Raw genomic sequence first — 26,056 nt, 5'->3', positions numbered from 1 at the left:
CAAGTCAAAAAAGACAGCTAACAATCCAAAATGTGTGAGGAGTGTAGGTGTGTAACTGTTACTATAGTAATCTCATTTCCATTTCCTGACTGTATTTCAGCCAGCCCACACACTTGTCTAAGGGAAAATCTGCTCCTACTCAGTCTCGTGCCCCAGCAAGAGAATCTCTAAAGCAAACTGTCTCATCAGCTTGACAGGATCAAGTCCTTCCAACCCTTCCTCCCACCATGCTGCTCCTGCAGGAGGACTTAAAGTCCTTGAGCTGGCTAAACAGATGTGACTTTCAAGGAAATTCTGAATTTCTGGACAAGACTGTTAATCCAGAGATACTTGGTTTATAATTTCATTTTTAAAAAGATGCAAAGTAGAAAATTCCTCCAGGGCAATGGTTAGTTAAGATAGTGCATCTTCAAAGACTCTTTCAAAGCACTCTCCCTTTCAAACGTGGTTAGAATAATTGCTTTCAAAAATAAAGATGACCCATCCTTCTACTTTAAGATTGACTTTGCTAAATTTTTCAAAGTCACATGCTTGCTCAGACAGCCCAGAAAGTGGTTGTGCAGACACTAAGGTTGGCAATGTACATTTAAGGTCACCTCAAGACAAATGTCTCCAAAAGAGAACAGTTTTCACAAGTTCTAAATGCCCCTTCCACGCAGACCTGTGACTCCAGATGATCCTCATGAGAACACAGCCACTCTATATTCATCCTAAACAGCACAGGGCATATCTTTCACATAAATAATGCCAGAGACATGCTTAAGGGAAGAGAGTTTACTTTTCTAGATTACCACACACCGAGCCTGTGTGTGCCAAACTGCAATACACTCAAGTAGGAAGTCTAGTCAAAAGCATTTCCAAACAGTCAGTTTCCCATGGAGTTGAATTACTCAGTTAAAATAAAAAAAAAAAATCAGTCTAAAAATACCCTAAATATGCAAAGACAACTAGTAGGGCCCTGTGGTCAAGGCTGACAAGTGGAGAGGGAGGAGGACAGGATGAGACCAACATCCCAACCAGGTGACATTTGTAGAGGTGACACAAAATCAGTGCAGTCCCTGGCCCTGAGCAAGTCACCCCTGCTGAGCATGAACTCAGGGCAGCTAACACCATCAGAAAACAGGCAATCAAAATTCATCTGGAGACAGAAAGGGTGTGGCAAGTTGGAACTGAGATCCTGTTAGGTTTGGAGGAACTGGAGAAGGAAAAAAAAGGAGAGAATAGTACTTAGTGTGTCTTAGGGTTACAGATGGAGAAGGAAAGTGTTCATTCTTCAAACACTGAAATTAACTGAGGCCTTTACTGATACAAACTATGTATTTGTAGATGCTTATGTTTGTAAAAATTCACATTCCAGACGGGCATTACGAGATACCACCCTAATCTCCTTGAGTCTACCTCGCAGGTTTTACCTCTTTGATTCTCTGACTCTAACTGGGCTCCAAAGACATTTGTCCTTTCTGACCCTTTCTCCTTCCTTTCCATACCACGAAATCCCAGCACTCAGGAATTAACACCCTACAGAGATTCCCAGCTTGCTGAAATTGCTCCCTTCCACTCAGGAATTAACATCCTACAGAGCTCCCCAGTTGCTGAGACTGCTCCCTTCCACTCAGAAATTAACATCCTACAGAGCTCCCCAGCTTGCTGAGATTGCTCCCTTCCACTCAGGAATTAACATCTTACAGAGCTCCCCAGTTGCTGAGACTGCTCCCTTCCACTCAGAAATGAACACCCCAAGGATGTTAACATCCTCCCCAGCTCGCTGAGCCTGCTCCCTTCACTGGCACCGCACACAGCCCCTGCAGAAGCCCCAGGAGAAATCCCCTGGGAGAAGAGAGGCAGGAGGGCAGTGCACAGCTGGGGCAGTACCTGGCAGGCAGTTGCACTCGAAGGTGAAGTCGCTGGTCTGGTGGCAGGTGCCCCCGTTCATGCAGGGGGACGGCGAGCAGGGCACGTAGACGCTCTCGCAGCGCTGCCCCGTGTAGCCCGGCTTGCACTGGCAGCGGTAGGAGCCGGGCAGGTTGACACAGGTGCCCCCGTGCTGGCACAGGCCTGGCGTGCCACACTCATTCACATCTATCTCACACTTCTGGCCGGTGTAGCCAGCCAGGCAGGAGCACGAGAACTTATTTCCAGACACGGTGCATGTGCTCCCGTTGGCACAAGGTTGAGACGTGCAGGCATCAATCCACTGGCATTCCTTTCCTTTAGGAAATCAAGACAGATGAACAAAATAATTTAACAAAAAGTTATTTCTGTGGGGAAATCTTTACACTGCTACAGGAAAACTGATGCCTGCATTTTACTGTATTATAGCTGAAATGGAAATGAATTTGTGGTTACACTGTGAAGTCATTCATTTACTGGGTTGCAGCAAGATACAGACTTGTCATTTATAAAAATGATCTGAAGTCATACTACACACACTGACAATCACTCTTCTTCTACCTCAACTTCAAGAGTAAAAGGAATAAATTTCCATGCTTCTTCTCAGGCATCAAAATATTGTTTTCCCATAGAAAGATTCTGCTGGCCAAATTTGCTTCCCCCCCCCCCCATTAAACTATACTCTGAATTCAAAGTGTAACAGCCACTCCAGAGTAGTTTCTGCATTCAGTTTTCCCATGTGGACAACTCCACAAGATCCAAATATTTTTCTGCTTACGTGTAAAGAGTAGGGAGTCTGATTCCCTATTCCCCTTTGCTTTTTTTGGTCATGAAGTCATTTAGACTTCCTCTCATTTCCTGTGCTGGAGCTAGAAAATTTGAGAGCATATTACAACTGCCCCAGAACATTCCAGGGTGAAGCTGTTCCCAGAGGAGGGGGTCTGGAAGCACAAATGCAGAAACCCACCTGTGAAACCTGGAAGACAGACACACTCATAGGCGTCCTGGCCGTGGGGGTGACAAGTGCCCCCGTTCAGGCAGGGCTGGGACACGTAGCAGAGGTGAGATTCTGAGTACTGGCACTCCTCCCCTGTGAATCCTGGAGCACACTTGCAGGTTGGTTTTCCTATCAGGGATGCAGCTTCACAGGTTCCCCCATTCTTGCAGGTGTTGCTTTCACAGGGGTTTCTGTACTGACAGTAGTCTCCAAGAAATCCTTCTCGACACCTGCAAGAGACAAGAAGCCAATTGCAGCGGTCCCACCTGAAGCCCTGCTGCTCTGGAATGATCCCAGGAATGAAGTCCCATGACCACCAAAAGCCCTGAAGTTTGCCATAAGTGATGGTGACACTCACAAACCTAAAGGCTGACGTCACACGTGTAACAGGGACTTCCTGTGGGACTGTCCCAAACGAGACCACTGAAAACTTGAGAGCAAATGGTGAAATCGCTCGTTGCAAAATAAATACCACACTCAATCAGAGCTGTATCAAATGCAGAACCTTGTTTTTGCACTTCCCTTCAAAACTTCAGAAAAAGCCTAAGTGTTAAAGAACAACTCCTTGCACCTACCCCCATTCCAACAAGCCCCTTTTTTTAGAAGAAAACCAAGCAGTTTAATAAGGCATTAACACCAGGTATTATCCGTCTTCCAGGAATATTTATAAACGTTGTACATTGTCTGGGGAGATCTGCAGCAGATCTTTCTGCACAAGGGCTCCCGTGAGACAGGAATACCCTGCTATCCTCAGGCTGATAAGTGCATCTGGGACTGGGACTGGCTGCAGCCTGCACTCAAATAGCAACACAAGCACTGCAGTCAGGTCTCCCACGCCCCTGGCGAGCACCCTGACGACAAGGTCATTGTTCCTCTGTCTCCCACAGAAAAACGAGTACACACACACTATCTGCAGCCAGGGCAGTGTTTTATACAAAGATCTCCAACTGCAGAATAATTGCAGTTACTTCTCTCTAACCTAAACTTATGTCAATACAGCCTGACTACGCTTGTCAGCTGTAATCCATCTTTTAACTGGCCTTTGTACTGCAGATTTACCATTTAACTTCCAGAGGCAGAGGATCCAGGCAAGCAAAGCCCACCTCTCTGCCCCCACCCCAGTTCCATTTGTTGCTCTCAGGTAGCAGAAAGCTGCAAGGGTACAAACTGGATAAAAATAACAACTAACACCAGGACTGTCCCCTTGCAGCTCTTTCTGTAGTGCACAGCTGCCTGCTATAACTGGTGCGTAACCCAAGAGAACACATATTTCACTGTAAAAAAAACAAAAACAAACCCAGAGGTGAATGTTAGGTATGCTTTGATTAGGAAAGGGGCAATTATTACATCAATGAGTTATTCATATCTGAAAGGAGGAGATTCCAACTGCAATAAATACACAAAGGCTCTAGTCCTCAAGCAGGAAAGTTACAGTAAAGAATCTTCTTTCCTCATGCACTTAAACGTGTATGGTAGATTGGAGGGGGGAAAAAGCAAAACCACACAACAACAACCACCACCATCAAAAAAGAAAACAAACCCCATCACAACAAAATCCCACAACTAACCAGACAGGCTCTAAAGATCAGCTGAAAAAAATCAAAAAATAGACATGAAGTTGTGTTTTAAACACAACTCCTACAGGAATCTGCCTTTGTCTCCCGTGCTATTCAACACATCTATTGATTATTAACACTGGAAAACATCAATGCTGGTCAAAGATGTAGGCAGGAGAGAAGACAAGTTCTTGATAGGGAGTAGCAACATGCTTAACAAGGCAGTCAGATCCCAAAATGCACTTTAGCTCTGCAAAATCGCACATCTAGAAACAAAACTCATAGGGCATCCCCCCAGAACTGAGCTGGGAAGAACATACTTGATCTGGGGATCCCAAACAGTCAGATAAATGTGAATTCCTAGTGTGGCAGTTTGGCCAGGAACACTTTACATCTACAAATGGCAAATATCACTAATAATAAATGAGATTGTGCTACACCTGATAAATGCTTGGTACAGTCACTACATCAGTTCTGGTGTTTGCTCTTTAAGAGGGAAGAGCTCAAATGAATTCAAAGAAGCCAACAGTAATGATGACTAGAAAACTCTGGCCACAATGAAAAGCTCAGGTGGCTCAGTCCACTTAGCAAAGAGAAAAGGGAACATGACAATTAATCAAAAGCTGCAAGTGTCCACTGTGAAACATGGATTTAACAGTACTTCCCAACCTAGAAGATCTGGGATAACAGAACTGAGCATTTAAAACTTCAAGTTAGATGAACTTAAATAAGAAATAGGGGAGCATCTTTATTTTTAGACACAGGCATACACAGTCTCTCAGCAGCAGAGAGAAACAACTGGAACAAGGCATTTAAGGTTGTAGTGGAATTTCTCCATCACTCATGCTTGTTTAAAAGAACACCAGGATTGGCTGTTTCAGGGAGAGTATGCACGCTAGTTCAAACAAAGCTATTCAGAGAGGTTATTATCCAAGTTATGCAAGGGGTCATTACTAGATGACCACAACTGTTTTTTCTCATGTTAGAATTTATTAACTAGCTTTAGCCATCTGTCTAAAGCAGGAAAGTCATATGTGCATAATTGTAATTTATCATTGCCCACACCCAAATTAGTCTCCTTTCACCATACCTTAATACTTTCAACTTCATACCCAAGAACAGACATGAAAGGGAGAGATTTTGCAGGGCAAGGCAGGATTAATAAAGTTACAGAAAGCAAATCCTGAGACAATAGCAATGCAGAACATCCTCTGCCTCCTGTGCCATCCTCGGTGTAACAGCCCAAGGCTGTGGGTCAGCATGAGCTGAAGTCTTTTCCATTGAAAGGCTTAAAAGCAAAGCAGAAAGTCTACAGGAACATTTCATGTTTTGTTCACAAGTAAATAAACACCCCAAATATATCTTTTCTCCAACCCCTAACGCTCAGGAGCACTGGAAGGTGCATTTAACTGCTGCCCCCAGACAAGAGGGAGAAGGGAGCCTAAACACTGATTAAGAGTATTGCTGGTATGAGTTAAAAGGAAAGCTGAGATATGTGCTCTGAGACAACCAGCACCCACAAACAGCCCAGCATTTTGTACACAAATGTTCTGGTACAAAGTTGAAGAGCACTCCAAGACCAGGCTTGTTCTGGTATCTTCTGAGGCTAATCAGAAAAACACGAGGGAACACTCCCAACAGGGAACAGCAAAACCTCTTTTAACTTTAGCTCTTTTTATTTGGAGGAAGGAACGTGCCTGCCTGTGGAAAGATGCTGGGTCAGGTATCCATGGCCCTTGTACCCACCATTTTGTTCTCCTCCTGGAGAAGTGCTTGGTCACAGAATTAGGCAATTTTGCCCTCCAGCAATTCAGTGCAATCCCTTTTTGAATGTTAAAGGACAAAAATCCTACAGTCCAGATTTTCAACCACTTCTCTTGCCATCAACTGTGTTTCTAGGCACAAACACTAGTAATTTAGTTCTAAATCCTGGTGTGGAGAAAACTGCAAATATTTGCTCCTGATTCACATTGGGCACCACATTGTTTCTCTAAAAATAGAGGCAAACACTGAAAACACACAGTCTAAGTCCAGACTTCTTTAAAGGATATGATTAAACAGAACAGCAGCTCCAGCTTCCCACCAACCCTGCTCTGGTCACATCCCAACCTACTCTTTCAAGTTCTCTTTAGCAGAGGGAAAAAAAAAAAAAACCCACTTGTCTACAGAGCAGCTTAAAATTGTAGCAGTTTGTGTCAGCTCCAAATGACATGCTCAGAACAGGAAACCAAATCTTTTCCAAATAAAAGCCACTGTTTCTCCTCAGTTTTCCATCTAACACTGAGAAAAAGAAACAGGAAGATGAAGTTTGTTCTGGCACTTTCTGGAAGCACATGAGGTCTCTTAACCTACTTCAACAGGAATTTAATCTTTTAAGAACAAATTTCACATACAACTTAATTCAAATCATGATTTCAGAAAGCTAGAGAGTTTGAAATGGGAAAATGTCCTGTGGGCTGCATCAGCTATGCAGCTGCTTCTAATTAAAGCTTCTCCTTTACTCTCTCTGGGCTACTTTCCAGCACAAATACTTTAGAGCTCAGCCTTTTTTTTTCTTTTTCCCCTCCTCCTTTTCAGCTCCAGCCTGCATTTGCCTTCGCTCAGGCTCTCATGGAGCTAAACAAGAGATGTAGAAACAAAATGAAGGTATTTATCCAAATCTGAAGTATCCACAAATCCAGAGAGCTGCATTCACTCTATTCACCTCATGCTGCAAATCAAAGCAGAAGGCTCACAAAAGCTGTGCTTTTGGCTCTTCTGCCACAAAACTACGTCAAAGTTACCTTCCAAAACTTAGTTCTCTCTTGCTTTCAACAGACTTCTGGAAAATATGTCTGGTCTGTTGGAAAAACTTCCTCATCTGCTGTACTATATTTGCCTCATAAGACAGTCTCTTCAAATGCACCTTATAGAACAACTTTAACCAGACTTCCAGATGTTTGATTTTCATGGGAGTTTTCTCCTCAGGCCCATGATATCATCTGGAGATGCAGAGAAGAAAGCAGATGGTTTTCATTTAAAAAGCCGAGGGAAGAATTTCCTCGTCGTCCCCTTCTCCCCCCTCCAACCCAACGCTCCCTCCGCTTTCATTGGAAGATGCCTCATGGAAAAGAGGGAAAAAATTCCCTCTGATGACTAACATGAGAAGGGTCCCAGCTATTTCGTTAGAGATTTTAACCAGACTTCCCTCTGGCTCCTGGGTTCTGACTCCCACACCTACACCTCCTTCTCAGGAAGGAGAACAGGATTCTCTGGTTCGCTTCGCAAACGCTCCTTCCCATGTCTCAAGGCGCCCGTTTATGCGTCATACTTGGGATGGGACAGCCTCCCTGCCCTGCCTCTAAAGCAGCACACAGCTATTGTTCCCAGCCCACAGAAAGTGCCTCTGCACAGAGCCACTCCACACTGCAGCACACAAGCTTTAGCTCAGCTTTTTTTTGCCCATCAGAGCTCTGAAGAGCTTTCGGTGCACGCAGGTAACTCACAATAAAAAAATTCTGACTGAAAGCCACTGCTCTGTTCCCAGAATCTAAGCTAGCAGTGCATGTACTCTCCCCTTTTTCCTCTGCCCTGGTCTCAAGGGGCTCCTTTAACTTCTGAAAGGAGACGGAAGGAAACAGAAAAGGGCAGACCATTCTCAGAAAGGGACAACTTCTCAACTTCTGCATTTAGCCTCTTCTGGAAAACTCTCAGACCTCATCCTGCTACAAGGTCTCCTGTGGGTATTCCCCATTCACCAGCCTAGGAGTGATTAGTCTCTCGAGACAGATCCTAAGCAGATATCAGCTCTGGCCTCAGAAGCAGTCCTGTGGCCTTGGATCTTGCCTTCAGCCCCAGAAGTCCTCTTAAATCCAAGTTAAAATTCATTTATGAAGATCCATCTTGAAGGAGAGGTAGGTCAAAAACCTTGCAAGGGAGTTGAAGTTACTGGCAGCTAGAATTAGGATAGAAGCCCCTTACTGCCATGCCATTGCTGCTTTGATTTCACTATTTTTGGAGGTCCTGCTGTGTCCAGTCTACACACAAGATGCAGAAACTGTATGGTGCTACATAAAAGGTGCACAAACTTCAGCACAGGGTGAGAGAAGCACTGCCCACTGCAGAGACAGAGCTGTACAAACCCTGGCAGCTTGGGGCATGAAAGGATGTGCTGAAGGACACTTTGGCACATTTGACTAAGCACAGCTCTGAGCTTTTTTTACAGCATCAGCACTAACAGAAGACCTTAGTGTTAAAGCACTACTTGAGTTTCACAGAGACACAGCTATCCCTTCTGGATACACAAATTGCAACAGTCCTAAGTTCAAAAATTCAGCTGCCAAAGCCTGCCAAGCACAAGAAGTAGCAATGTCCAGGTTCCTCCCTAAACCTTGCAGTACCCCTGTGTCAACTCCCTTCCCACTTCTGCTTCTACTCCCTGCCACTGGAGTGGGAAAGCTGGGAGAGGCCACAGCTGATGGAACATGGGGAAATCAGTTCAGAGACTCTCTGCTCTGGGGCCCTGCCCCATTCCAGGCAGAGGCACTGCCCAACCCTGCACCCACCTGCAGCAGGGCAGATACCTGTGCTCAGGAAACAGCAGCTACCCATGCCAAAATCTCTGCTCTGCTTGTCCTTGGAAGAGCTCCCTGTGCCCACACCTTCCCTCCCAGCCTGCTGCAACTGCAGAAATGCTGCAAGCTCACAGCACTGTCCCAGGACTCTTCCTGCTACTGCTGCCCAGCCATCCAGCCACAGGGAGATAAGAAATTGCTTTGCTGTGATGGTCACAACCAGCATTAAGCAATGAGGAACTCCCACCCTGCTTCTCTTTGGTACAAGAAGGCTCCTCCGTGTTTGACACCTCAGTGTGTAAAAGGCTGCCTGGAGATGCTTTGAGGGGAAAAAAACCCCCACCCATCACAGTGCAAAGGCAACCCCCAAACTGAGCATGCCTTTTGTCAAAGCAGGACCAAGAAAAGTCTCTGGATGGACAGGTCCCCTTCAGAGCTGCTACAGATACATGCAGACATATTCTGTGGAATAAGGCCTGCACCCTCACCATGAGAGCTGCTGAATGAGTGTAGAAAAGAGCTCTCACACACACCAAAAAAAAACCTGGCTTTGGAAGACGCAAACACAGGAATGCGTAATTTTCTAAATATAAAATCAAGGTCAGAGGAGGTCAGTAACTTCATCGAGCAGTGCCACAGAATGACAGCCATGGGCCAGCAGCGTCACCAGGGGAACAGAGCTGCTTAAAGGCACTCACAGGAGCAATCTGATAAAGCTCCAAGCCCAGCTTCCTTACAGGGGTCACAACCACTGTTCCCAGAACAGATGCCAGGCACACCATCATACAGGTTTCTTAGCAGAAAAACAGCTTTCTCTTTTAATGGAGTAGATGCTACAGGATTTTCAGACAAAGGAAGCTGCTCCAGCAACATGCTGCCATCCACTGCAGGGCCAAGTACCCAGACTAGGTGCTGTGTTATCAGTGCTTACTCATATCTTATCACATTTGGTTGTTGCTGATGCAGGTTCTCCCTCAGCAGCTCACCTAGGAGACAGCAAGACTGAAGGGATGGCCCCACCACACACTACAACAAACAGCTCAGCCAAGAGGAGATACAGAAAGAGGAAGGGAGCCTGTTATAATAACTTATTGCCCAGCAGAGGAAGAACTGCTGATAACTTTAAGAAAGTGGAAGGGGTGGAGATGCTGCTAATCATTGAGAGATCCTGCAGACTTAGAAGCCAAGCCATTTGCTTTAGTAATAAATTCAGTTTCCTGAGCAAAACATTTCTACTCTCATAACATCAAAAATTCAGAAAGTCATTTAGGTTACTAAGCCGGAGAGAAAGTTCCCCTATTCAGAGTTCCTCATAGTGCAGGAAAGAAAAAAAAAGTTAAAACCAAAACAGGATGCTAAGAATCAGCTTGCTAAAGGTAGAGACTCCACAATTGAGGTGGGTTTTGCTGCTTTGTTCCTTCCTTTCTGAAAAAAAAAAAAAAGAAAAAAAAAAAAAAGTGTTCTTGAGCCAGAGCTAAAAGACACTTACTAATCTCTGTATACAGCTCTTTGTTAGCCTTTCCAAATAATACAGCACCTGCAAAGGAACTGAGCTGTTTCTTGAAGGAGGGGTTGGCTTAAAACCTGCAAGGACACTTTGCACAACAAGGAGGAAGGCAACATTATTATTATAAATGTGTGCTGAAAAAATGTAACAGTGGTCAAAGCTTTCATTGTAGTGAGGGAAATGCGTCAAGATCTGGAGTGCACGACAAACAGTGCACAAGTTAATCAGATGAACCAGCTCAGGCTGTAAAAAACAACTGTTAAGACATGGTAAAAAGGAACAATCAAGTTGGAGAAAATGTCCTGAGGAAGGTAAAAGCAGCACCAACATCAATACCAGTCTTGTTTATTACCTTTACTGTGACCTACATACTTTGGCTCCAGACTAACATCATTAAGTACACATCAGAAAGACCTACAAAAGACACCTATTTCTTTTTTCAGTCTTAAAATACAAGTGAAAAGTAGGAAAAGTTCCTGCTCTCTTTTCAGGAGGGCAGGTCCTTTAAGCTGACATCAATACAAAAGCACAGAAAGGAAAAGAACAGGAAGCAGCAAGAGCTAGAATTTTTAAAAGAAACTGACAGGGAATAACAAGTTACATATTTGCTTTTCTGTGGCCTTTCTGCACATCAGGTATTGATTTGAATCTGAGGAGAACCTCAAATTAGATTATGATTTCCCCTTTGTGTGCCACAGGTGCAATTTAACTACATCGAGCTCTATGCACCACATTAATAGAGAACTAAAGGTTGTGGTTAGGGAAGATGGAAGTGTAGAGCTCTGTGCTAGCCAAGCTCAACCAACAGGAGAAAATTCACTAATATTTAAAAAATGCTGGCACTAAGATAATGTCTTAGCAGGCTAGAAAATGATACAACTTCAACTGATGAAGTAAACAACCTTTAGAAAATAATCTTGTTACTGCAGACATAGAAAATTAACCCAGCCAAACAAAGAGGAATCATCTTTTGGCAAAATATCACTTCATTAAAAAAAAAAAAAAAAAAATCTAAGTAGTACAGTCTGAAAGGTGAACTGCATTTAAATAGATGTGATAGTCTCCAGATAATACACACCCTGCCAAAGATTCTGCTGAGCTTCTCATGCAGCAACAAAGCGAAGATGGGTGTCAACATTTACCAAAATCAATTTACATGATGGAAACAAATGTGGATGTTTGGCTGGGGGAGTTGTTAGTGTGTGTTAGCAACTCAGGGTATTACTTGCTCTCAAGCAGTAGAAGGGAATTGGCACACTTTAGAGTGCAGAATAGTTCTGAAAAACCTCAAAAATATTTAAATTGAGGCTGGAGCTCTATAAAGTAAGGTGAGCTATAAGATGGAGAGCAAGTTCCAACATAGTTTGTGGGTCTGGAAACGAGGTACAGAGTTTACCTCTATGATGGGTTTGGCCTCAGCTCCCAGCCTAGTGCAAAGAAATCCAACTGTCAAGATCCAAACCCAAATACTGAACAAGAACCCCAGATTTCTCACATCACAAAAAGTTAGCACACAAGGACTAATGCATTATAAAGAAACACCAATTGTGCTAAAACTGTTACACTGAAAGAACCCAGTAAGAAAATCTTAGAAATTCACACTTCCTTTCTGGCTAAGGTCCTGAAGGAAAGAAAATGGCTAATTAAATTGATTAGAAATTAAACCAACTTACTTGCAATATCCTGTACCATTTTGATATGGAATGCACTTTCCCTCATTAACACATGGCTTGGAGTCATCCATACACTGCAGAGCTGAAAGAAAAGAAAAGAAAACAACCATCAAACCCCCAGCCACAATACATGTCGGGTCAAAGCTTCATTAGCGTATTCGGGGGAATGAAACTTTTATAGGACTGGAACAAAAACAAAGACACTATCACATAGTTTAATTTCATCTCTGGCAGCATCAAGAGAGCCAGACTGAGAGAGGAATCAAATACAGATTTGTTCATCAGGCAACCAAATCTTCCCAGAATTTCTTTAAGGCAGGTTTTCAAAGCAAAGCGTGCAGTAATTTCAGCAAGCTCCAAAGACATTCATGTCAGCACCTGCATACTTTGGGTTAAGTGTCCTCAGCTACTTTTTTCTGATCAAAATTGTGGACTGATTCTCTGAAATACAAAGCAGCTACTCCTGAGCTTTCTTCCAGACTATTTTGCCTCAAATCCTTTCCTTCTTTTTTATTATCTCTAGGGGTACCAGCACTGAAACAGGGGCATCTGTCCCTCATGAGCTGACCTGCTGAACGACACCAGCAATTCAAAATTTGCTGCAACATGTATTGTTGTGGCCCGCTGAATTCAGGCAGGATCGTGTTTGCAAGTAGGTGGAAAACACCAGAGCTGTTAACAACTTTCAGCAAAGAATTTGGTATTTCTAAGGAGATGCTCTGTAACTCAAACTTGAGTTACAGAGTAACTTGAGTAGTTTTCGCTACTGTGTTTTTAAAAAAGGTGTTAAGCATGACACAGCTCAGGGACAGCCAGTTTTAATCCAAGTCTACTGGAAGCTCTAGTGAGGTCTGTCCTGGTGGAACCTCCAGCTCTGGCAAGTGCTTTAGCCCTCGCAGGGACCTGAAGCAGCACTCACTCAGTGGCTGTTTCCAAAGTGACCAGAAGGGTGAGAACTGTAGAAACTCTGCAGAAGCAGGGGGCACTTTGGAACCACAAAAAATTGAGCCATACCACCTGCCATTTGAACAGCACCAAACCGCCAGATAAAGCTCTCAGAACCAGATCAGCTGGGTCCTGTTCTGAACTTATCCACAAGACAAGAAGTCACAGGCTCTTCCCAGCCTCCAGCTGTGTCTCCTGCCCCAAACTCACACACTTCCATGCCTTCAGGGGCCCCCTCTCCACAACCCTATTACATTTGGGAAAGCATTTAACCTTAATTAAAGGCATCAATAATAGCCAACCACCTAAACTGCCCACTTGTCAGCCAGCTGGTGTAGGGTTGCCTGCCTCCTCATTTTTTTTTTTTTTAAGGATGGTTTTCCTTTTCTCAAGTGGTACTAAATTTTTCAATATGAACTCAGCAAGGGGCATCAGGGAAAACTGGTCCAAACCACCATGGAGGTGGATAAGCTGGTGAGCGAGGAATGGGACTCAGAAGAGTTAACACAGCAGTCCCACTAAGCTCTCTCTGCAAATTCAGTCCAGCAACTGGACAGCTTGGAACAGCCTCTGGTTCTGCTGTCCAGGGCTTGAAGTGTTATTTCTCAATAACCCTGGAGCACATAAACAGGTCACACGCTCTACGAGGCACTATAGGAACGTTTCACGCTTGCAATCCCTATAGAGAACACAGTTAAATTAAACCCAGCTCCCCGGGAAAATTATCAGCCTTTCCCACAACACAAGTATGCTTGCTGCTGTTAACTTGATTTCTGAAAAAGGGGCACTTTGGATGGCGCTGCTTCTGCAGAGCTCTCAGGAAATGAACAAAATTCCACTCTGAGCCCCTCTGAGATAACCCCTGAGGTCAGGGTTACCAAGCGACAGAAATATTAACGCGGATTCCGCACGGCATTCCCCCCCACGGCGGGCAGGAACGCTCAGCCTGACTTGCACCTGTCTGACAATTTCTATCCCGTTTAACCACGTCCACACGGCTCTGACTCCAAACTTCATCTGCTGCTGTCTAACACGGCAGCAGCTTGTTTTCACAGCAAAGATTAGCTCTAGCTAGCAGGGCTCAGTTACACCGTGTCCAAGAGAAAGTGTTGGGATTCCGACGACTCCCACCATCCAGGGAGATGGAGCAGGGTTAAAGCCACGCTCCAGAGTGCCAGGAGAGGAACCAGCCTTGGCATTCTCACCTCACCACCTTGAATTTCCACTCCTTTCACAGCGATGGAGCCAGTGGAGCAAATGCTCAGAGGATTATTTCTTTTGTGCTCGTGCTTTCAAACACAATTTTGTAATCTCGCCGAGCAGCCGCGTCCCCAGCGAGGACTGAGCAGCCAGTTGATTTTGTAACCCACATGGTAAAAGCTTAACCAGCACTTGGCCAAAAACACCTTCCAGCACAGGGGCATGGAGGGGAACGAGAGGCTGACAGCTCTCAGGATCCCAACTTGCTTTGCTAACCCAAATACAGAGAGGCTTTAGCAAAGTAATGATTAATTTTCCTCGGGTTTTTTTGACAAATTATTCCCACCTTGAACTGCTGTTTAGCAGGTCATTAAACTACTACCAGCCTTTAGAGTCCTTTCACAGAGACAATGGGACAACAAATTTTTAAATATATATTTTGTCTCTAGTAATTCAATAGTGAAAGAAGCCAAGAAAACAAATACAAAAAAAAACTTTGTGCTTTTTCAGCTTTAGACTGAATAGGAAGACTTTGAAATGCAACTACAGCTGAAGCGAATGTAAATGTAGCTGTATTCTATATTAAAATAAGTATTAAAGAGTCATGTGACTTCTCTTGGAAAAAAGAAGAAATCACAAGGGAAATAAAAGACTACAGTTCTCACAGTAAAATTAGCATTTCTGTGCACAAAGCACTGTCTTCCTGTATTTCACTATATCTTTCATAAAAATTTCACAACACATGCAAAACCAAGGCATTTCAACACGAATCTCTTCAAAAGCTACTTCTCTGCTACTCTACCACGTTGTGATCAAGAGTCAAAAGTGCCAGGAACTACCTTCTACCTCAGCCAGCATAAAAAGTTTGTTTTTATTGTGTGAACTGGAAATACTCTGGTGTGTACAGCATGAGAGAAGGCAGCCTCGCCTTGGGAAGATAAAGCCACTTTTCTAGAAGCCATATATAGACAGCATCAGCACACTGCCAAGGCTCTGACAGCTGCTTTTGACAGTTTTCTTCTGTGTTTAACACAAGAAGAAATGGAGAATTGTTGGGTGGTGCTCTGGGCTTGCCACCACGACTGCCAGAAGGTGGGTTGGCCTCATGAATTTTAGGCATATTCCAGGATATTGGGAAGACATCCCCTGGTTTGCAAGACTGGCTTCTTGTGGGGAGGGCACAAAAGGAGCACCCAATTTCCAGCAATCACTGCAGCCAAGGCTGAAGGACTTCCCAGAAAAGGGCTCTTGAGTGCAGGCTAGAAGAACACTTTAAAGGACACTGCCCAGCCTGGAGTCCACAGCAACCCTTGCACACGCCTGCATTGAGATGCAAACTCCAACCTGACATTTAACATCCTACCAAGACTATTTTCTAAGGCCAGAGGGAAAACCAGATAAGCACTGCTGCAAAATGAGCACAAGATACACTCTGGGGAATGTTGTGATTTTCGACATCCAAATCCAAAGCTCACAACTGGGGCACAGTTATGCCTAGATTTAATTCTTCTTTTTGGCTAAAGAGACAGCTAAAATCTAGGGGGAAAATAAAAGGTTTGTTTCTGCCTCAGTGTTCTTTACGAGGCCAAGATTATGTGGATGTTGTGATTTCGTTTCCACACTTCATCTGCCTACTATAAATTCAAATATTTTCTGGGCCATAAATTTAGAAGAAATAGTGCAGGATTAAGATCAGAAGCTGTGTCAGAGTTCAGCTTTGGAGAGAACTTTGCTATAGGGAAATCGAGCCATAACCAGAGCAAGTCTGAAAGGGCTTTGTTGAAACCACCCAAAGGAAAGTAATGCCAATAAACTCCTTGCCCACAAGTTCAGAAAAAGTCAAGCAGAAACAGATATGAAAAATACCAACACAATTAACGCTGTGAGAAAGAGACATTATGAAGCTGATTTCCTGTAGCTTTGTGGTTGATTATCCTGCATCTCAGAAGGTACAGGCTCTGACCAGGGGTTTTATTTTAGATAAGGGGGGAGCAATGTCCTGGCAGAGAGCACTGCCAAGCTGCTGGTACAGATTTCTCCTTGGGAGGATACTACATGTGCCTCTCTCCTCTTTCTGTCCATGAGTCTTTCATTATGTTCATAGAAACTCAGTACCAGAACTGAGACCTTGGTCCTACTGGTTAAATCTTGCCCATAGGTTCAAAAGATTTCTTGTGGGAGTGGGGGGAAAACAACCTACTTGAATGTAGAAAAAAAGTCAAGCTAAAAAAGGACAAACTAGGTTTTCATAACCTTTTCTGTCTCGACTGAGATTCATGAGAAACAGCCTGTCAGTTCAACTGTGCCACCCTTGATGTATGAAGGGAGAGGAGGAAAAAGGATTTGAAGCCCTCAAACAACAGCAAGACAAGATGCATGGAAAATCCCATGCTCAGGGCTGCCTGTCAGAGGTGGATCAGCTCTGCAGAGCACGACCATCAGCATGGCCAGGAACACCAGTCACACAACAAATCGAGGGGGTCTCAAATTCCAAGGGAGGCAAAGACAGCTGCTGATTCCCTTCAGGAAAAACAGAGCGTGAAAAAAGCAGTTAATGCTGAAACACGTTCTGCAGGAAGGTCCTGGGTGTGCAGAAAGGGACAAAATGCTCCCACAGCAGCACAACTGCTGGAAGAGCTGGAAAGGAGTAAGCAGAACTGGACATATGGAGAGAATACCAAAAGATAACCAAGTTTTGGAGGAAAACCACAAAGGACTAATTAGGCTGTTCACTAACCTCAAGAGATTACAGCTCCAGTGAGATTATATAGCAGGGAAGAAACCACTAGTAAATACCAGCTAGCTGAAAATAGGAAAATAGCTTTTTCTTTTTTTTTTTCCCCAGAAGAACAGATCATCCTATGGCAGGCACATGGAGGGGGAAGGAAGCAAACTGGTAAAAATCCTTACTGTGAAAAAGCAGCAAAGCCTTATGCTCAGCTCAGATTTAGAAACCATTAACATCTGGGGAATTTAAACAAGCTGACCAGTTTGCACTTCACACACTGAGGGTAGTAGCTAAAGGCAAAGCTTGTCTACAGGGCATGGAAACAGTCTGTAAAGTGAATTGCTTTAATCAGATTAAGACATCTCCACTGTTTTTACACACAAAAGCCTGAAATCAATTGGATAATGCAAGACTCATCAACTGAGAAGCTAAGCAGAGCTCAGAGAAATGTGAAGGTACTCCACCAACACTCTGTACCTTTTGGGAGAGAAAACTTTAATATCTAAATTTGTTTCCTTCACTAATTTCACTCTAACAAGTGCAAAAAAATCTGAAAAGAAAATATTTAAGTGGATTTCAGAAGAACAAGCCTGTAAACATGAAGAAATTCTGCTTTAGAAATTCATCAGGTTGTTTGTTTCTTTGTTTAATTTGAGGATGTCAACAGCAAATCTGACAACACGAAGCTGTCGGACATACAGAACCCCATGCCCTGCCATCATTTGGATCAAATCTCTCTTCCAAACACCTAGGACCAGCAAAAACTACTAATTAACCCTCCTAAGAACAGAGCTGGGAACCATCCTGTACATTCACAGGTAGAGTTGAAGTCTTTCATTGTTGGGGTCTAAAGCCCAGGAAGCTGCAGGAACACTGATATTTACACCAGATGCAGCTACAGTTCATGTGACACTCCTGCTGCTGAAAAACTATCCATAAAAACTCACATTGATATAGATACTGAATTTAGGATTTAGAACTTGTAACAGCTTGAAAGGCTGTGGGTCACCATAATTCTTCATCTCCCCACACAGCTACTGTTCTCTGCCTTCCCCGATTTGGTTTTCCAAACAAAGCCAAAACATCGAAAATCCAGTACTGCAACATAAAGCACTTAGTTAGAAGTGGGGAAAAAAAAAAAAAAAAAAGAAATCTTTCGACCAAAAAATGTAGGGAAGGCAATTAAAGAGCTGAAGAGGTATTGGTGTTTCCATGGCAATCTGGCAGGCGGGAGCCATGCTCGCCTCTTCTCCCAAGCCTCCCGTCCATTCTGCAGCACTAAATCTTTATTAATTTGAACGTTGAGCATGTGTGCCCGTGCAGAAATGTTATCCCACCGCTTGTGGCGAGCAGCCCTTCCCCAGCCATCCAGGCTGATGTCAGAGGGACGGGAGGAAGGCTGGCTGCATGGAACAAACAGCAGGCGCCCGTGCCATTTTGAGATACAAAGCGCTTTTTTCATCCCCGTGGCAGTCTAAAAAAAGGACATGTGCCCTAGGAACAGACTATTTTCTAAACAGAACGGATGATTATTTCTGCAGATCTCAGATGACCCTGCTCAGAATGATATAAGCACTGTTTCTCCTAGACAAGTCCTTGGCTTCTGTTGGCAGGATGATTTCGAAGTGGACATAAAAAGTGCACAAAAGGACTTTTTATCTCGTGCTTAGGAAAGCTCTTTTCCCCCAAAACCTGGGAGATGCTTCCCCGAGGTGTCCCAAAGGAGAAGTGACAATAATGACTTTATCAAAGCTCTACCAAAGAGTCATTAGCCAAGAGTACAAACTCAAAGGAAACCATGTTCCACCTGGAGTCACTATTGCAACTGCTTGGTTTTGATGCTAAGCAAAATAGATTCCCAGGAGAAACAGGCTGCCAGAATCCTGCTACTGCTTTCTCACCTACTCCTCTATTAGATTTTTTTTCTTTTTTTTTTTTTTTTTTTTTTTCTCTGTTAGAGTTGGGATTGAAAGCACGAGAGACAGGATTTTGTGTTTGGACTTAGTTGTTTATTAATTTTTATTTATAGTACAGGGAGTGTTACAGCACTTTTAGCTAATAAGCTAAAAGCAAAAAAATGGAGCACTATCTTGCTTGTTACGAGGCTTAATTGTTTAATTAAAAACTAATAGCTAAATTATTTTTACTTTTGATCTAATGACTAAATACACGTGACTTGCAGTGCGGCATTTTCTATCTAATTAAAAAAGTACTACTTAAAACCTAGAAGAAGAAGGAAGAAGAAGAAAGAAAAACTAATGTTCCAAAACTTTTATCTTGTCTCATATCTATTACTATATTCTAAAATTCCAAATTCTTCGCTATGTGATATTAGACACCTCTATTTAAACTATAGAGTAGTGATTTTAACTTTAATTCTTAATTTTGGAAGCCTTCTCCAAGGCCTCAAGTCAAAAGCAGTGTTCCCCTGGGGATCAGTGTCAGAAAGCAAAGAAACTCAAAACTCCCATGCTTCAGGGCTCCATCATCCCTTGTCCCTGGGCTCAAAGGCCAGCCACCCATACCCTCTCACGGCACAGACATCAGTTTTGGAAATGGAAGAACCCAAACAGGATCTACTGCAGGGAATCACCCACTTATTGGAACAGCAGCAAAAAAAAAGGGAGGGAAGTAGCTGTGGAAGTTGACAAAAACCCAACCCATCCACTGATGGAGATTCAAATGCCAAATGCCACCAGAGGCGTGAGTCTCTTCCCAACTCCAATCCTTTCCCAAGGATTCAAGTCCTGAGAACATGAGCAGGAGGATCTTCATGAATTCCTAATCTGACTAAGTGATGCCCTGCAGGAAGTGATGTGAGTTAGCTCGATTCTCATAAGGCTACCTTTTGAAAGTCTAAATCAGCATCTTTGATAAGAACAAATTTGATAGATGGCAACATCTTTGAGAAATCAAGTCAAACTTGCTCTTCCATAAGCAAATCCATATCAAGCAGACTGGCACTGTCAGCGTTATCTGAAGTCCTCCAAATTTTGCTGGGTGAATACCAAAGACCTCAAGCTGCAGTCCACGCCAGCACAGCACCGATTAAAAATTGGATTAGGATTACAGGATTGTAACCTGTTGGAAACACGGGCTACAGGCAGCAGCAGCCTGGTGAGGACAGAGCACCAGAGTTAATGACAGAGGGTAATTAGGGTGGGCTCGACTGCCAGAATCCCTCTGAGAGAAGGGAATGGCTCACAGCAATTATCAGGTAAGCATCCTCACCAAAAGCGCAGGTGTTGCTGCCCCACCCCAGCTTACTGCACCTTCAAATGCAGCCCTTTGCAAAACTAAACTGGAAAAGCGAGTTGCTGCACCATGGGGCTTGCGTGATGAGACAAGGCTGAGCAGCCCAAACCATAGTGCTCCGTGCATCCAGGAGCCTCCTATTTATTGACCAAGAGGGCTGACATCAGGTACCTGCCCTCTCTTGCACAAGAGCATCAAGCCAGTTGAACATGCACCCGAAAATACCCTTTCGGTGACTTCATCTTTCCCTGTGCCATTAACTCAAGGCACAGCTCCCGCTCCCAGGGGTGATACCGATCAGATGCAGGTCAGTATCTCACAACAACGCGAGTCACTTTCAGCCTGCATTTGTCATCCCTGCCGACCAGCCTGTGTTCGGCACCAGGAAGAGATTTCACCCGCAAAGGCAGAAAATTTCGGCAGCGTTTGAGGGAGGACCTCAACCAGCTCAGGTGTGCAAGTGACAACAGTTGATGGCACAGCTCCTTCTCTCAGCCCCTGAGGGGAAGGGCCAGCAATAAGCTGCTAAATTGTTCGTATGAAAGTACAGTTTCACTAAGTGGACAGACATTTAGTCTTCGCAAAATTAGTATTTTGCCACCTCACTGTGTAAGCCATTTCCAGAAATGACAGTGCTACGATGCACCACATGTCCGTGCTGCCACCAAAGCATATTTCTAAGACGCCCACCCCTGAAAGACCCTTTAGCTTTCCTTTTGAACAAACCCAGCCAAAATGCATTTGGTGAAACAGCTTTTTTCAACTCCAACCACCTTCTTGCAACACATTAGCAAAACTAAATCGGCTTTCAAAGGGGATTATTGGAAAAAACCCCAACACTTCTCCCAAGAGAGAAATTGACCATTTCAAAGTCAGAAACTGACCATTTTTAATGTGACCATTTCAAAGTCAAAACAGATCGACCGACTGACCCAACTTGCATCCAAACCAGCAAGAAGTGGTTAAAACTCCACATTCAACAATTTCCACTCCAAAATCATACCGAACAACAAAACTACTGAATAGACCAGTGTCTTGGTCATCCCTAAACAACCTCCACTAACAGCTTCTCCCATCGCTGCGCTCTTCTCAAGCCATCTGAAGCCTCTCAGGAGCCAAAGGAAGGGATGGGAAGGCACGCAATTAATCAATGACTGCTGGTCCTCGACAGCCTTAACGCGGTGCAGGGCTGCACAACCTTCACTGGGGAGCAGGAGCCGCTGGAAATGCCATGAGATTTCCACCAGAACCCACCAGTTATGGCTATGAACCAGCGCTCCGGGCGAGCTTCAAACTCCAGAAACGCTGCGAATTATGCCAGCGTGCGAGGGGGAGCGGTGACAAAAAGCAGCGCTGCCCTCCGATGCGCACACACGGCGTTATCGCGCCTGGACTGATTAGGAGGAGGAGGCGCAGAGATTCCCTCTGTGTGCAGGAATGTCCCCAACAAAGGCTCGGAGCGCAGGTATGCGAGCCGCACACGCTCGTCTCGCCCCGCGGCCGCCCCTTCCCGCGGCTCCCCGGGACCGGCGCATCCCCCGCTCGCACGGGCAGCCCGGCCCGGCAGCGCCGATCCCGGGGGCTCGGCCCCGCCGCCGCCCCCGCGCCCGCCCGCTCCCGGCACAAAGCGCCGGCGGCCCCGCGCCCCCCGCACGATGTCACCCGGCCGCGGGTGCCCTTCCCCGGCGGCGGCGGCGGCGGCGCGGCGGAGAGCGGCCGGTTCCCCCCCGCGCCGCCCGGCCGCCGCCTCCCCCCCGCTCCGCGCTCCCCGCGGCACTCACCGGCGGCGGGCTCGGCGCGGCGGAGCACGGCCAGCACCAGGGCGAGGAGCGCGGCGAGCGCGGGCCCCGCTCCGCGGGCCATGGCCACGGCCGCTCCCGCTCCCGCCGCCACGGGCTCGGCGGAGGGATCTGGGCGCCCGCCCCGCGCGGAGGGACACGGCCGCGCGCGCGCGCCGCCCCCGCTTCCTCCGCCGCGCCGCGCCCCGCCCCGCCCGCGCGGCCGCCAGGGGGCGCCAGCCCCGCGGGCACTGAGGGGAGGGGATGGGGCGGGAGCGGGCGGGGGGGAATGGGGGGAAATGAATGGGGGGGAATGGGGGCGGAGGGGGAATGGGGGGAATGGGGGAAATGGGAACTTGGGGAATGGGGGCAGCGGGGGAATGGGGGGAATGGGGGAAATAGGGGGGAATTGGGGCGGCGGGGGAATGGGGAGAATGGGGGAAATAGGGGGGAATTGGGGCGGCGGGGAAATGGAGGGAATGGGGGAAATGGGGGGGAATGGGGGCGGCGGGGGAATGGGGGAAATAGGGGGGAAATGGGGGGGAATGGGGGGAATGGGGGAAATAGGGGGGAATTGGGGCGGCGGGGGAATGGGGGGAAGGGGCGATGGGGGGAAATGGGGGGAATGGGGGCGGCGGGAAAATGGGGTGAATGGGGGCGGTGGGGAAATGGGGGGGAATGGGGGCGGCGGGGGAATGGGGGGAATGGGGAGAATGGGGAAAATAGGGGGAATGGGGGCGGTGGGGAATGGGGGGAATGTGGGCGGTAGAGGGAATGGGGATAATGGGGGGAATGGGGGAAATGTGGGCGGTGGGAAAATGGGGGGAATGGGGGCGATGGGGGGAATGGGGGGAATGTGGGCGGTGGAGGGAATGGGGATAATGGGGGAATGGGGGAAATGTGGGCGGTGGGAAAATGGGGGGAATGGGGGCGATGGGGGGAATGGGGGGAATGTGGGCGGTGGAGGGAATGGGGATAATGGGGGGAATGGGGGAAATGTGGGCGGTGGGGGAATGGGGGGAATGGGAGCGGTGAAGGTAATGGGGGATAATGGGAGTGATGGGGGCGGTGAGGGAGTGGGGGATAATGGGGGGGAATGAGGGTGGTGGGGGAATGGGGAAATGGGGGGATGCAATAGGGACAATGGGGGCGATGCAGGGAATGAAGGGTAATGGGAGAAATGGGAGTGATGAAGGATAATGGAGGAAATGGAGGTGATGGGGGACAATGGGGGAAGGAGAGGAATGGGGGCGATGGGGGATAATGGGGAAGGAGGGGAATGAGGCGATGGGGCTAAGAGGGACAATGGGGGTAATGGGGGATAATGGCAGAAATGGAAGAATGGAAGGAATGGGGGCGATGGGGGAAATGGGGGTAAGGGGGGAATGGGGACCATAGGGACAATGGGAGGAATGTGGCTAATGGGGGGAAATGAGGGCAAGGGGGGAACGGAGCGATGGGGTCAAGGGGGAAATGGGGGATAATGGGGGGAGCGAGTCTGGAGCATGGGGATGAGGGCGATGGGGCACTGGGGGTAGGGAGTGGACGGGAGGCAGTGCGGATGGGGGCCCGAGGGCCTGAACTGTGGGAATGGGAAATGATGGAGGGCGGTGGGGATGGGCACGATGGGGAGCGGTCGAGATGGGGGCACAGGGGCTGGACCCCTATGGGAGGCAGTGGGGATGGGAGCGGATGGCAGCCAGGTGGGGAATGGAGGGTGAGGGCAGCAGGACGCGCTGTGCCCCTGCAGGGCGGTGGCGGCCGTGGCAGGTCCCCGCAGGACAGGACACTGGGGCTCTTTGCTCACATGTGGGGTGGTGGGCGGGGATCTGGAGTGTTCCCACCGGGATGGGAAATCCAAACCCAGCCCCGCGGTGAGCAGGGCAGCTTCTGGAGCAGACGGACAAGCTCAGTGCCCCATGGCTCACCCCCACAGCTGCTCCTCTGCAGAAGCCCGGGAGGAGACCTGTGTTCCCACGGAAGAGGTCTCAGGAGGACAGCAGCTGGATTCAGCCTCAAGATCCCTCCCAGCCCTCAGCTATCATTTAAAGCGTTAAAAATCCTTCTGCCCTGGCTCAGGCTCCGGAGGACTGAGAGCCCTTTGTGTGCAGTGCTGACACGGCAGCCTGGCCCGTGAAGGCAGGATTGTGCCGGGTCTGGGGGAGAGAGGGGGCCATGAATAAACCTCACTGTTTTCCCCCTGTAATTCTCCAGATCCCGGAGTTCCTCCCAGGCGTGGGGCTGGACAGTCAGTGCCCTAACCCCATTATGATTTTTCCAGGTACTTCAGTGCAACCCTTTGACAAGCCCCCCCTCCTCCTGCACAGCTGCCAGAGCTGCTCCAGCAGCTGCCCGTGGGCAGACAGTTGTGCCTCAGAGCCATGATGGCCATTCCATGGGATTGCTCCTGGCCCAGTGCCCTCCCTGCAGCTCCTCACCTGCTGTGGTGGAGGCCAGACTCCCTAGTATTCCCCAAAACTTCCCACATACCAAATTACAGGTGGCACTGACCAGCACTTAGGTTAAAACTATGCCAAAGGCAAGCTGGGAGTTTGAGGAGGGACAGACAGGGAATGTGACTACGACAAAAAGTCCTGAGTGCAAATTCAGGAGGAATTCCAGTGTTTCACCAGGAGCTGCCATTTCCAGCTCCCCTCAGCGCTGAGCATTACTTATCACCCCTGACCTTGAAGTGGCTCATCCTCCTCTTTGTTTCACTTGGCCTGAGCTCAGGCCTCCGAGCCCCAGCGCAGGGACAGGATCCATGGCCTCCCTCCTGGCACAGCTCTCGGGAGCAAGCAGCTCCAGCTGGCAGCTGAGGCTCCATGGGAGAATCCAGCCAGGAAGAGGGAAAGTGTCACTCCCCTCCTGCAGCTCTGGGGAAACCTGCTGGTTGCTTTTCTCTCCGTGTGCCCTCATGGGTGCACATGGACTCAGCAGCTCGTGGGAGGGAGCATCCCAGGGCAGCTCTGTTGGGGAGATAAAAGGGGTGAGAGCAGACATTGGGGGCCCTCTGCATGATAGAGGCTGGGAGTGACTGAATCCAGACGGATTTTCCTGCTAGGAAGGTGAGGGCTGGGCTTCTCTCAGCTGCCATTGCAAGCTGAGTTGTCTGTGCCAGCAGGGAATGAATGCACAGAGCAGAGCAGGGAGGGGACAGGTGCTCCACTATGTCCCCACGCCAGAGTTCCTCAATGAGTTCCCCATCACCCCCATGATCCTGTCGTTAAGCAATAAAACCTTCACAGAGGAGTTAAAAATGTGTTTCTGCATTGCTTTGTCTTCAGGCAGCCCTGCCACACACTACCACAGCCCCAGTCTCCCACCCAGGGAGGACCAGCAGCCAGCACTAATCTGGAGAGCTCTGGCAAGGTTTCCTGCAGTTTCTGCCTGGTTTCTGACCATGCCTTTGCCGCTCTTTGCCTATGGAGTGTCTCACCCAGGTGTGGGAACCAAGCCCCAGCTGCCCAGGGTGTTGAGGGGAGGCGGGCAGGGTGCCTGGCACAGGGCTGGGTGTGCCCCAGCGCTGGAAGCAGTGCCAGCTGAGGGATTAGGAGAGCTGAGCAGGCTCCAAATCCACGGCAGAGTTTGCTAAACGGCCCCAGCAATTAGGGAGATCCTGGCACTTTGTCTGACAACGACTGGGAGATCAGGCTCTCCCTGCGAGTTCACTCAGAGTCTCACCCTGCCCTGATTTTGGTTCCACAGAGGATTAACACACATTTCTCAGAGAGAAAACTCCCAGGGCAGCATCTCCCCACATCCCAAATGCCTCACCTCACTCCAACCAGGGAATTCTGCCAGGCAGACGTGCTGGGGGCTTTGCAGTGCTCTCCCCTGCTCCCCTCACAGAAGGCATTTGAACATTCTGAGGTGCTTTTTGTGTGTCTGTACTTGGTCAGTGTGGAGCATGGCACTTCTCTGTCCCTCACCTTGGAGGAACTGCCGATTCCAACAGCTTTGTATTGGCTTGC

The 26,056-nt window shown here is 47.3% G+C and overlaps 1 protein-coding gene and 1 long non-coding RNA gene across 2 annotated transcripts in view; one reads left to right on the top strand and one right to left on the bottom strand.

Annotated features, from left to right (window-relative positions):
* NOTCH2 (notch receptor 2) overlaps positions 1–22,226 on the bottom strand; it is an 85,884-nt gene extending 63,658 nt beyond the window's left edge. Inside the window, exons 1-4 of the mRNA XM_056497404.1 lie at positions 22,086–22,226; positions 12,177–12,258; positions 2,858–3,117; positions 1,873–2,208 (exon numbers count right to left, since the gene is read on the bottom strand). Coding sequence (XP_056353379.1) covers positions 1,873–2,208; positions 2,858–3,117; positions 12,177–12,258; positions 22,086–22,167 — 760 coding nt within the window. The 5' untranslated portion in view covers positions 22,168–22,226. The remainder of the gene's footprint in view (positions 1–1,872; positions 2,209–2,857; positions 3,118–12,176; positions 12,259–22,085) is intronic.
* On the top strand, positions 18,416–24,288 carry LOC130256097 (uncharacterized). Its single transcript, XR_008841058.1, has 2 exons — positions 18,416–21,769; positions 24,019–24,288. It is a non-coding gene; the product is annotated as an uncharacterized LOC130256097 (long non-coding RNA).
* The last annotated feature ends 1,768 nt before the right edge of the window (positions 24,289–26,056 follow it).

Source organism: Oenanthe melanoleuca, chromosome 8, assembly GCF_029582105.1.
Source record: "Oenanthe melanoleuca isolate GR-GAL-2019-014 chromosome 8, OMel1.0, whole genome shotgun sequence".
In the NCBI taxonomy this organism is placed as follows: Eukaryota; Metazoa; Chordata; class Aves; order Passeriformes; family Muscicapidae; genus Oenanthe; species Oenanthe melanoleuca.
The sequence above is the reverse complement of the archived record's forward strand: the minus strand, read 5'-3'. Positions and strand labels throughout refer to the sequence as shown.